Source organism: Erpetoichthys calabaricus, chromosome 14 (genome assembly GCF_900747795.2).
Source record: "Erpetoichthys calabaricus chromosome 14, fErpCal1.3, whole genome shotgun sequence".
In the NCBI taxonomy this organism is placed as follows: domain Eukaryota; kingdom Metazoa; phylum Chordata; class Cladistia; order Polypteriformes; family Polypteridae; genus Erpetoichthys; species Erpetoichthys calabaricus.
Window position 1 is genome coordinate 41,377,171 of NC_041407.2, and position 13,561 is coordinate 41,390,731.

General features: G+C 42.8%; 1 protein-coding gene across 2 annotated transcripts in view; it reads left to right on the forward strand.

Moving 5' to 3' along the window:
• Positions 1 to 7,547, forward strand: part of pabpc4 (poly(A) binding protein, cytoplasmic 4 (inducible form)) — a 139,680-nt gene extending 132,133 nt beyond the window's left edge. For both annotated transcript variants that reach the window (XM_028818810.2, XM_051936329.1), the window contains exon 14: positions 7,314 to 7,547. In XM_028818810.2, the coding sequence (XP_028674643.1) occupies positions 7,314 to 7,406 (93 nt within the window). In that variant the 3' untranslated portion in view covers positions 7,407 to 7,547. The remainder of the gene's footprint in view (positions 1 to 7,313) is intronic.
• The last annotated feature ends 6,014 nt before the right edge of the window (positions 7,548 to 13,561 follow it).

A 13,561-nucleotide genomic window follows, 5' to 3' on the forward strand; every position in this document is an offset into this window, starting at 1 on the left:
CAATACAGAACCAAACTGTCAGACTTTGAGACAAGTACGATTGGGCTTTGCCATTCACTTCTGCTGTGCCGAATAATGTCTAATTGGAGCATCTGTTTGACTTCCTTGTGTATCACCTTCCTTATTGCCTCTGGTAGGCGATATGGGGCACCTTTATAGTAACACCGGGTGGAGTGACAATCTTGTGTTCTGCAATCGTCGTCCAGCCAGGCGTTGCCGAGAAGACGTCCGAGTTCCCCTTGATCAGCGATAGCCATTCTGCTTTCTGAGTGTCAGTTAAATCATCCCCAACAGTGACCTCTGGGGGACCGCTGAAATCGTGACTAGGACTTTGTGACGGTCGTGCCACTCCTTTAAAAGATTAATATGCAAAATTTGTACAGGTGTCCTCCGCTCAGGAATTCTGACTTTATAATTTACTGGGGACATACACTCGTCTATCACTGCCGGCCCTTGCCATTCAGCCCAAAATTTATGTGGATCGGATGGGATCAACACCAGCACACAATCCCCCTTCTTAAACTCACGGAATTTGTCATATATATATACGTTTTTGTGCCTCCTGCTCGTGCTGCTGATGTTCCACCGCAATAGAGGACAATCTGGCAACCTGTTCTTGCAGTGAAACAACTCCATCAACAAACCTCCCCCCAGGTGGTGTTTCACGAGTCCCCATCCAAAAAAAAATGTCCAACACCCCGCGCGGTCACCAGCTAAATAATAGTTAGAAAGGGCTTATCCTAATGGAGGCTTGCGGTGCTTCCCAAACATCAAACAGGAGGAAAGGTACCACAGTATCCCAGGAAGTTGGATCATCCTCTAGTAACAGTCATTTGCAACATCGGCTTGTCTGAATGCAAAATCCAAGTTGTTTTAGGCTCATTGTGGGCAGGCAAACTCTATCTGGATGCCAGTCTCTGCTTCCTCCATGTCTGATGCAGAGTCGCCCTCGCCTCCGACTGCTACCGTGTCCGATGCAGCATCGCACTCACCTCCCATTGCTATTTCATTTTCGTCTGTATCCATATTGAGTCTCCAGTCTGGGAGGCTGTTGGTGCGTGTGACGATGCAGAAAAGTTTGCTAGCTGTCCCGGCACTTCACTTGAGGATTCATCCTCCCATCTCGCTGGACAATTCCAGTTCAATTTCAAACCCATCTCCTTGACTGACATAATCTGCGGTGAGACCCTCTCTATCCACTATGTGTAGTAGGTGTTCTGCAGGTGGCCAAGACCCATGGAAAGAGGGCATTCCTTTTTCCTATTAGGAATGGCCAGAGTGAGAACCTTAAAGTTCTTCCCTTTAAATTTCAGGGGGAGTAATATAGTCTTGTACGTTTTAATGTCCCCATGGACACAGCAGATGTTCACTTTGTTTGTGGCCTTATATGGGGTCTGCCAGAGCAGGTCACGGCAGACTACGCAGAGGTCGCTACCAGAGTCCAATAGTGACAAGAATTCCCGTCCAACCAATGTTATAGAGACCTTAAAATTGTCCTCCTTTAATATTCTGGGGGAAACTTGCAAGCCGCATATCTGGGCCAGACCGATAGCCATTGTTTACACAGGTGGGAGGTGACACTCCTGAGCCAGGTGCCTCAGTTGATCACAGCAAAGCAGCTTTGTTTAGTTCACATTATGGCAGCTATATAAATTTAATGAATTATTATTACTATTATTATTATTCACACTCTGGCATCTTCTCATGGCGCTGGTGACCCTGAAGGTCTGTGCTGTCTGGATCAAAATCTGGGTAGCCCCATTATTTCCAGGTGGCTTGTGTAGTCGGTGGGTCAGATCCAGTAACAAGAGGACATCATTCTGTAGCATTTCATCACAAAGTCTCTCATCTATCCTTGACAGGACTGCATCAATAGTGAGTTTCTCCACATACACTCAAAAGGGTCTCCGCGGATCCACTTTTGAATCAGGTTCACTAAGCCTTGGATCTGTCCTCGTACAGGGTGATACAGATCAATATGCCACAGCCGAAACTGGCATCCCTTGACCACCGGGTTCACAGCTGTGCGGAGGAGGTTCTGTTGTTTCAGGTAGCCATAATCATCAAGCCTTTCGGGAAGGAGATTCTGTATGGCTTGGAGGGCTTCTCCAGTTACAAACAGTGCTAAAATAGCTACATAGGCTCCCCTGTCCCAGCGTATACATTCAAAGCAGATTAGGAAACATTCTGGGTCCTCTGAGGGAGCCATCTCTGGCAGCATGGCCGTGGCCGTAGCGGTGGCCGTGCCAAAGCAGCAACAGCTGCCAGAGCCTCATCTTGCTCTGGGTTTTGCTGGATTTTTTTGGGGATCCATCGGTGCAAGAGCCCAAATCTTGGGACCATGTGATGTGTGACTCCCTGTCTTGCACCCCAAAACATGAGGCTGAGTCTGAGTACTTCAGCAAAACCAGCTTTATTCAACTTGAAACAGAAACAGTACGATAATTTATTGTAGCGGAATATACCACTCTCCTATACACAGACACAGCAAACAGGCAGGGTCGTGACCAGGTTAATGCCCAAGTAATACTGTTCCCTGCATTTACAATACTCCTTGCATCACCCATCGACAGCAGGGCGCTCATAGCGCAACCTTGATCTTTTAGGATTTGTTTTCATGGTAAACTGCTACATTTGTGGGAGCCTGCGGTTGCTTCGGCAACCGATGGGCTGTCTTCCACAGACGCTGCAATCGCACCTTGGGATGCTCACCTCATTGTGAACCACATTCTTCCTCACCTCCGGTGTCTGATATGGGTGCATTTGCATTTTAATACCGTTACGATTTTATGCTCAGCAAGTTTAGTGAAGCCAGGCAATGGGCAAAATATATCAGTGTTTCTTTTGATCAAAGACAGCAATTCCATTTTCTGAGTGTCCATCATATCATCACCAATAGTAACATCAGTCTAAGAGACTGCTGCCACGGAGGTTAACACCTTGTCCGGTTCATGCCATTTTTTCAAGAGATTAAGTAAAATTTGACTGGGTTTTTGATGGCCTAGTATTTTAACCTTATAATTTACAGGACCCATCCACTCTTCTACTACAGCAGGACCCTGCAATTTCGCCAGGAACTTAGGTGGGCCAGATGGAATCAGAACAAGCACCTGATCGCCCTTTTTGAATTCATGGAATTTGCTTTTCTTATCATAATTACATTTCTACACCTCCTGCTTGCGCTGCTGAAATTTGTACCTGCAGTGAAACGACCCAACATACATCTTTCAAACCCCGAGCATCAGTCTGTGCACCCGTCCATTCTTCACAAATAATATACAAGACACCTCACAGATGCCTACCAAACTGTAACTCAAATGGACTTAAGCTGGTAGAAGCCTGAGGGGATTTACGAACTGCAAACATAAGGAATAGCAATACATTCTCCCTGGATGTTCTGTCGTCATGAGCCACACATCTAATCATCTGCTTTAAAGTCTTGTTAAGTTGCTCTGTCAGGCCATTCGTCTGTGGATGGTAAACAGTGGTGCCTTCACATAACCGTTTCATTACCTGGGAAGTAAATGGCGTACCTTGGTCAGTTAAAATTTCACAAGGGATGCCAATATGAGTAAAGCTCTCACAAAAAGCCCTTGCAATGACCTTCTGCAGAGCAGTCACTTCAGGATATCATGTCATATAATTGACCAGCATGAGTATATACTAATAACCATTCTTACTCTTAGAGAGTGGGCTGACAATATCCAACTCAACATACTGGAAGGGGACGTCTAAAATAGGCATTGGCAAAAGGGGAGCCCTAAGAGGTCTGTGAGCAGAGATGACCTGACAGTTGGGGCAAGACTTACAGAAATGCTCGACATCTCTGCCCATATTCAGCCAGTAGTTCTGTTTCAAGTAGCGGCCCTAGTTTTCTCAGCACCGAGGTGACCTCACAAGATGTGTGCATGAGTAATTTTCAATACAAGCTCTCTATGATCCACTAGGATGACCAGCTGTTTGATCAGACCGCCACCTATGCTATCTGAAATCACCTGATATAGGAAATTCTTTTTAAGTGAAATGTTTTGAAGCTGGGGGCCTCACATTCCTTATAGTAGTAATCATTCGCAGCATGACATTGGTTATATACAAACTGTAGAGAGCTTTCAGCTCATTGCAAGCGCACAAACTCCATCTGTTTGCCAGTCAGAGCAACAGCTCCGTCTAAAGAGGTTGAAGGAGCAAGTGAATACTGTAAAGGACCGGTCCACTATACCAGGGAATCCAATGAGGAACCAACCCCATCCTCACTAGAGGAAATCGGGTTCAATTTCCTATCTGGTTTCCTGACTGATTCTGGCAGCTACAAGCCCCTGGGAATAATGGGAGCAACCAATGAACCGAAAAATGTACTAAAGAATGTAAAAGAACATAAATTAAAAAAAGATATATATACATACACACACATAGTGTACACAGTGTTCCACATTTTGCCACAGTATTAACAGTGATTACGTAGAGAAATGGGGTATACCAGATTATGCAACAAAAAAAAAAAAAGGCCATCTGTAGAAGGAAAATTTGGTAAAGCTCAATGAAGTCACTTTTAGTAACAGTGATATAAAGCTCAAGTGCTTGCCAGGCATTGTAGCTGTGAGTGTAGTCAATTTTGTGCAACTGATCCAGTCAGAGAGGTATATATTATATATTTCCATCCCCCATCATCTTATCTGTAACCTTGTGACAGATGTTGATGTGGGGACTAAAATTCCCATAAGCCTTTGCACTGCTCCAGATGATTACATCAGAAGTCACAAAGTTTAAATAAGAGCATCGACAAAAGTGGCATGTCATCAAAGGTAACAACTTCTGCATTTTTTTCTCACTTTTCCCCCGTTTATTTTAATCTGAACACTTCCTGAAAGGTGTTGCCAAAACCAATGCGAAAACCTTGAAGAACAATCTTCCTTTCTTTCCTTTTACACCACCCACCAAAAACCCTTAAACTCTAAAACCCAAATGCATTTTTAGAATATTTCACTATTGCAGATGCAAAGGCAAAACATAATGTATTTGAAAGGAAACTTGGCTGTTTTGCTTATTATTATATATTGTGATGTCATATTTGACATAATCTACGATGCAAGATTTGGGCAGATGGACAGTGGTGGCATCATGCAGTTGGCCAAATGTGTACTTCATTTAAACTGTGTACACCATATGTGACAATAAATCTGAGGTAAACTGATTTCACTACATTATTTTTAATAAGTGCACAGCCTAGCATTTTTTAAAAAGCCAACATTGTTGTCCACTTGCATATTGTCATAAAGTCTGCAATACCAATCAATTATCAGCATTAAGCACTTTTTCAAGTTACAAGAACAAGATGGTTCTTTTGAGTGAGTAAAAATAATTAGAAACCTTATTTTTTTTTGTTGATAGACCCACTGTATACTGAGGCAGTACTAATTTTAGGCTTTGATGCTAATGAAGGATCAAGATTTTTAGCAGTTTTATAACACTGTCTGGTACATCCTAATTAACCAACATCTCTATAACTGAGGCACATTGTCTTAGAATATTTCCTGGGTGAAACTAGGTCACACAGCTAGTTTATTTAAAAGTGTAAATTTAGGTATGGTTCATATTGTTACTATAACCTGTTTGGAACTTTCATGAATTGGACATCAACACTGTAAATAAGAGAAGGATAGCTATTCCAGGAATATTATTTGGCAGCATGGATGCCTATTGCTCTACACACCAACTCTTGCCTTATGTTATCAGGCCTCTGCAGGATTTCATGTACCTTGATGTAAAGGATTACAGAACTACTATAGTAGAATGGCATCAGGAGTTTTCCAGGGCAGTGGATTTTAAATGTTGCCCATGGTGCCGTAGCTGGTGAAATTTGCATTTACAAAAAAAATCAAGCTTAACATAAGTTAAATTTTTAAATCATGCTGTATAGCTTAGTAAAACAAATAAGCATTCTCAACATGATTGTAAGCTAAAGATGAAAACACATAATTAAAGTGTTTAAGATGTATTTTAGTAGTGAAAGTGTTTGGTAAATGTATGAAGTCATAATAATAAGGAGAAGAAAAGGAAATGTTTTAAAAACGGTGCTTATTAAACAATTTGACAAAATAGTGACTGCAGAAAGAATTTCTTTCTAGAGTCAAATGAAGTATAAAACAATGACAAAATGTTTGAAAGAAGAAGACAATTGATTTTAAATTGTCTTATTTTTAGTAAAAGAATGAAAGACAATAGCTAAATCTTTGTGACAGTGCTACAAGTACAAATAAATTGATCTTTCATTATTTATTCATTAATTGTGCATTGGATGATATATATTGGTAATATACATTATATACTCATATAATTTAATATTGTTAGATTGCAACTCGGAGAGTGCTGAAATACATTTTAAAAAAATTTGTTTTCATTAAACTGGCCTAGCCTGTACCTTTTTCTTTCCTCAGATGTTTAAAAATTAGATTCAGAAATGGTAGCCTAGAGGTTTCATTAAAGAGCATCACAAGAAACCCATACTTTCTAAGCCTGATCACTAAATTGAATGTCAAATCTGCATCTAGAGTTCTCACCTCAATGCCTAGGAAAGGGAAACAAATAACCTGCAGGTCTATCCAGCTGGCTTTTAGATACAATGATAAATTAGTGCCGTCTACCTGGATGACGCAGTCATTTATTTCGGCATGTCGGAAGAACACGTACAGCAGTTCAAAGCGGTACTCCGAACAGTAGCAGAAGCTTGACTCCGTATCAACTCGGGCTATCTAGTCGGCACGGGTACCATCAAACCTCAGTGCTCCAAAGACCATACCATAGTAAACTGGCCCCATCCGAAGACTAAACGACAGGTTCAACCCTTCCTGGATTTAGCGGTGGCGCTTCCGTGGGCGGCACGGTGGCGCAGTGGTAGCGCTGCTGCCTCGCAGTTAGGAGACCTGGGTTCACTTCCCGGGTCCTCCCTGCGTGGAGTTTGCATGTTCTCCCTGTGTCTGCATGGATTTCCTCCGGGTACTCCAGTTTCCTCCCACAGTCCAAAGACATGCAGGTTAGGTGGATTGGCGATTCTAAATTGGCCCTGGTGTGTGCTTGGTGTGTGTGTGGGTGGGTGTGTGTGTGTGTCCTGTGGTGGGTTGGCACCCTGCCCCGGATTGGTTCCCTGCCTTGCGCCCTGTGTTGGCTGGGATTGGCTCCAGCAGACCCCCGTGACCCTGTGTTCGGATTCAGTGGATTGGAAAATGGATGGATGGATGGATGGATAAATTAGCTGAAGCTGCTACAATGTATAGACATACTGGTTTTGCACAAACTACTTATTTCTCATCCTGCAGGTCGAAGAAGCTGTTGCCGTTTTGCAGGCTCACCAAGCTAAGAAGGATGCTGCTCATAAAGTAGGGACTGTAAGTCCAGTGGTGACCTCATAAAGTAAGATGAAAGGTAATGAGAGCATGTGGTGTATAATCTTGTCTGACTCATTAATTCAGTTAAGAGGGAATTTAAGATAAAGGAACTGTGACAGAAGGCATATAAGAGCACAATAAAGCGACTAAAAAGGAAGATAAATGTACATTTAGTTTGGGCACCCTTGCTTAAAATGTCTGTTAATGTAAATAGTTATATGAGCAGGAGATGAACTGATCACTAAAAGGCACAAAGTTAAAGATGTCACATTTCTTTTCAGCATTTTGTGCAAGATTAGTGTATTGTTTTTGTTTTGTACAATTTTTCAGTAAAAAAGGAAAGGAGCACCATGCAAATGTTTGGGCACCCCAAGATGTTTGAAGTCTCAGATGACATTTACCAAGGTCTCAGACTTTAATTAGCTCATTAGGGCTATGGTTTGTTCACATTCATCATTAAGAAGCCCCAGGTGATGCAAAGTGCAAAGCTGTATGTAAAGATATACAAAGAAGGCAGGAAAAGGTTTGGGGAATATATATTGTACAGCATACAAAGCAAAAGAATTCAAAGTTTTAACAAATGGCTCCAGAGCAGTGTCTGGTTCCATGTCCAAAACAGGGACAACTAAACACAAAAGAGGTTGGGTTTTTTTAATAGCCAGGGAGGAGGAGGTGGGGTCCAATAATTGAGGCCTGAAGTGACCTTGGTAGGTGGTGTGGTTAGGCAAAGGAAGCAGGAAGTATTCTGTGTTGGTTTTCCTTCAGGGGATCTATAGGAGAAGGAGAGAAAAGGTTAGTGCACTTCAATAAAACCTTTTGTTTCCACCCTTAGTTAAGCCCTTAGTCTGCCTCCCATGCGCACGGGTGTGACACAACCCCCTCAGCCCAGACCTGTCAGGTCGGGTGCCCCAAAGCAAAAGGTTGTGAGTGTGAGAAAGGTCGTCAGTGTTCGACTGAAGAGAATTCTTGCGATAAAGGACAGTGAAGCGATATGGCTGTAGATTCAAAAAACCACATTGTGACTTGTGGGTTCTATTCCTAATGTAGAGCCATCCACTGAAGAGCACTATGGTAAGTGACAAGGGTAAACTTACGTCCCAGAAAGTAGTATCTCAGCTGTGTCACTGCCAATTTGATCACCAGAGCTTCCCTCTCGACCACGGCATACCTGGTCTCCCGGTCCAACAGTTTTCGGCTTAGGTACTAGCACAACTCCTAGTCCTGTGTCTGAAGTGTCCGTCTGGAGAATAAAAGGCAACGAGAAATCAGGTGTTTTTAGTATGGGTGCTGATGTAAGGGCCTACTTGAGGTCGCTGAATGCAGCGTCTGTCTTATCATCCCATACCACTAGATAAGGAGCATGCTTCTTTGTGAGATTCGTTAATGTCGTGGCCCTCTCTGAGAAACAAGGCACGAACCAGCGGTAGTACCCCGCTAAGCCCAGGAAGGGTTGAACCTGCCGTTTAGTCTTCGGATGGGACCAGTTTACTATGGTATGGTCTTTGGAGCACTGAGGTTTGATGGTACCCGTGCCGACTAGATAGCCCAATTTTTTGGCTTCGGTCAAGGATTTCTTTGGGTTGATACGGAGTCAAGCTTCTGCTAGTGTTCGGAGTACAGCTTTGAGCTGCTGTACGTGTTCTTCCGACATGCCGAAATAAATGACTGCGTCATCCAGGTAAATGGCACTGTAGGCGTTGTGGGGCTGGAGCACTTTATCCACCAGATGCTGAAAGGTCGCGGGGGTCCCGTGCAAGCCAAAAGGAAGGACACGGTACTGCCAGTGCCCGCTAAGGGTGCTGAACACAGTCTTTACTTTTGCAGATTCCGTTAAAGGAATTTGCCAGTACCCCTTTGTCATGTCAAGGGTGGTCAAGTATTGTGCCTTTCCTAACCGCTCAAGGAGATTGTCTTCTCGGAGCATCAGATAGGCATCAAATTGTGAGACCTGATAACAACAAAATGTAGACATGAAGTGTATAATGTGTGAAGACTGAAGTCCAAATCTCAAATAAACACTTTCACAAAAGGTATAAATATAACAGAACAAGTGTGCTTTTATTCAAGACTTTAACCCAGGGGTAGGCAATGTCAGTCCTGGTGAGCCGCAGTGGCTACAGGTTTTCATTCCAACCCAATTGCTTAATTAGAAACCAATCATTGCCAATCTCAAACCATTTTTAATTTTATGGCTTGTTAGTCTGTGCAATGTAAGGCTCTTATATCGTAGATTTTTTTCCTGGATGGACCAACAAATTCTGGAAGCAAACATTACACCATCTATAAAAAATCAAATACATACCAACACATTCTGGAACCAAACATTACACCATCTGTAAAAAAAAAACGTTGAAGTTAAAAATGAGATGGGTCCTCCATCCATCCATCCATCCATTGTCTCCTGCTTATCCGAGGTCGGGTCGCGGGGGCAGCAGCTTGAGCAGAGATGCCCAGACTTCCCTCTCCCCGGCCACTTCTTCTAGCTCTTCCGGGAGAATCCCAAGGCGTTCCCAGGCCAGTCGAGAGACATAGTCCCTCCAACGAGTCCTGGGTCTTCCCCGGGGCCTCCTCCCGGTTAGACGTGCCCGGAACACCTCACCAGGGAGGCGTCCAGGAGGCATCCTGATCAGATGCCCGAGCCACCTCATCGGACTCCTCTCAATGCGGAGGAGCAGCGGCTCTACTCTGAGCCCCTCCCGGATGACTGAGCTTCTCACCCTATCTTTAAGGGAAAGCCCAGACACCCTGCGGAGGAAACTCATTTCAGCCGCTTGTATTCGCAATCTCGTTCTTTCGGTCACTACCCATAGTTCATGACCATAGGTGAGGGTAGGAACATAGATCAACTGGTAAATTGAGAGCTTCGCCTTGCGGTTCAGCTCCTTTTTCACCACGACAGACCGATGCAGAGCCCGCATTACTGCGGATGCCGCACCGATCCGCCTGTCGATCTCACACTCCATTCTTCCCTCACTCGTAAACAAGACCCCGAGATACTTGAACTCCTCCACTTGGGGCAGGATCTCGCTACCAACCCTGAGAGGGCACTCCACCCTTTTCCGGCTGAGGACCATGGTCTCGGATTTGGAGGTGCTGATTCTCATCCCAGCCGCTTCACACTCGGCTGCAAGCTGATCCAGAGAGAGCTGAAGATCACGGCCTGATGAAGCAAACAGGACAACATCATCTGCAAAAAGCAGTGACCCAATCCTGAGCCCACCAAACTGGACCCCCTCAACGCCCTGGCTGCGCCTAGAAATTCTGTCCATAAAAGTTATGAACAGAATCGGTGACAAAGGGCAGCCCTGGCGGAGTCCAACTATCACTGGAAACGGGTTCGACTTACTGCCGGCAATGCGGACCAAGCTCTGGCACCGATCGTACAGGGACCGAACAGCCCTTATCAGGGGGGCCGGTACCCCATACTCTCGGAGTACCCCCCACAGGATTCCCCGAGGGACACGGTCGAATGCCTTTTCCAAGTCCACAAAACACATGTAGACTGGTTGGGCAAACTCCCATGCACCCTCCAGGACCCTGCTAAGGGTACAGAGCTGGTCCACTGTTCTGCGACCAGGACGAAAACCACACTGTTCCTCCTGAATCCGAGGCTTGACTATCCGACGGATCCTCCTCTCCAGGACCCCTGAATAGACTTTTCCAGGGAGGCTGAGGAGTGTGATCCCTCTGTAGTTGGAACACACCCTCCGATCCCCCTTCTTAAAGAGGGGGGACTACCACCCCGGTCTGCCAATCCAGAGGCACTGTCCCTGATGTCCATGCGATGTTGCAGAGGCGTGTCAACCAAGACAGTCCTACAACATCCAGAGCCTTGAGGAACTCCGGGCGTATCTCATCCACTCCCGGAGCCCTGCCACCAAGGAGTTTTTTGACCACCTCGGTGACCTCAGTCCCAGAGATGGGGGAGCCCACCTCTGAGTCCCCAGACTCTGCTTCCTCATTGGAAGGCATGTTAATGGGATTGAGGAGGTCTTCGAAGTACTCCCCCCACCGACCCACAACGTCCCGAGTCGAGGTCAGCAGCGCACCATCCCCACCATATACAGTGTTGACACTGCACTGCTTCCCCTTTCTGAGACGCCGGATGGTGGACCAGAATCTCTTCGAAGCCGTCCGAAAGTCGTTCTCCATGGCCTCCCCAAACTCCTCCCATGCCCAAGTTTTTGCCTCAGCAACCACCAAAGCCGCATTCCGCTTGGCCTGCCGGTACCTATCATGAGATGGGTCCTACAACAAGATAATGATCTGAAATACACCTCAAAATCTACACTGGATTACATCAAGTGGCTGAAGCTAACAGTTTTGCCATGGCCCTCACAGAGCCCTGACCTAAACATAACTGAACATTTGTGAATAGATCTAAAAAGATCATGCAAGGACGTGCAAGACAGCCCAAGAATCTTGCAGAATTAGAAGCCTTTTACAAGGATGAATGGGCAAAAATAAGCAGTGACACTTGCCAAAAGGGGGTGTTACTAAGAACTGACTATGTCAGGTGCCCAAACTTAAACTCTTTTACATTTTTTAAGTATTTTGTACTTGTGAATGATGTAAATAAAAATGTTATCTTATTTAAAATATTAAAGAAATGTGTCATCTTTAACTTTATGCCTTTTGGTGATCAGTTAATGTTCTGCTCCCTTAACTATTCACAGTAACAGACATTTTAAGCAAGTGTGTCCAAACTTTTGCATGCCATTATATAGGTAAAATATCTTCATTTGATGATAAGTAGTGCATATTTATACATAGTACAGTTGTGACCAGAGGTTAATTATTTGTCTTTATGCATAAATATTGGTGCTAGAAAATATTTTTATAATATTCACTTAAATTTGTATTGTTTTCAGACTTAACTTTTATTGTTAACAGTAGTATGAAAAACAGAAAAGATATTTCAAGTTGTTCTTTTGTTCAAAATGCAAATATACTGTAAATGATCCTCTGTGAGTTAAAATAAAGTAAATATTTATTAACAGCATATCAAAGCATCTAAAATCTCCAATACAAATTAAATGCTACACAATCATTTCACAAAGATTTTCCCCAGGGTGAAAGCCAGTAGGCACTAATCACTGATTTTTGTTCTATTTTATCTTTAACCTACAGTATATTGTTATAAGTTATTTTCAGATGATATATTGGAGATTAAATTTTGTTCATACAGTGCAATAAATTTAATAATTGAAATGATCTTTAAAAATAAAAAAAAAATGAATATTTAAAATAAACCACAATAACAAAGTATTTTGTACTTCATTTTGTACTTCAATACAAAGTAGCGTACTTTGTATTTCATTTCCAGTTTAGGTTATGTTATACAAAAAAAAAATGCATTCTATTTAAACATATGTAGTGGTTTTATGCTCAACCTGTATTAGGAATTTTGTAAGGTATTTTGATACCTTTCAAAATTAGACCCATATGCATCTAAGCACACAAAAATAAAGTATTAGATATAGTGAAAAAGAATAAATAAAACAAATCTTTTCTAAACTACTGATCCTGGTTAGAATTGCAAAGGGGTAGATCTCTTGTGCTAGCAGCAGGAACAAGGTATAACTTAACTCTCAATAAAAGACTGATACAAACTTTTTCTATTAAGAAAAAAATATATAATGTACAGACGGATCCTGTACTTTCAAAGAAAAATTCTTTAGGATATCCAGTTCTACTTAACCAAACATATGATAAAGCTGGTTAAAAATGAAAGTTCAGACTCAGGATAATGGTTAACTTTAATCTGTAGAGGAAGTATTAAATTCAAAAGATAATTTATTAAAAAGCTATGACTTTCTAAAAATAAATATATCAGAGGAATACTGACTAGACAATTTGGAGAAAGCATGTACTGTATCATTCGGCTTGCTTAACCTATTTTAACAATACAACAGAAATCTAGGCACATGAATGTATTTATCATTACAAAAACCTTGTTTGAGGAATAAATTCTTACTCGGTTCAACACTGTTCTTAACAGCAGTTATTTTTGACTAACCAATTATCATCAATCTCTACACATCATACTTAATTACTCTGTTTTAGGGTGAATAAATATTACCCTTACATAAATTAACCAACAAATATATTCTATAATTGTTATGTTAATGACTACAAAGCACATTTTTGTCCATGGATATGAAACAGTAGAGATCTAA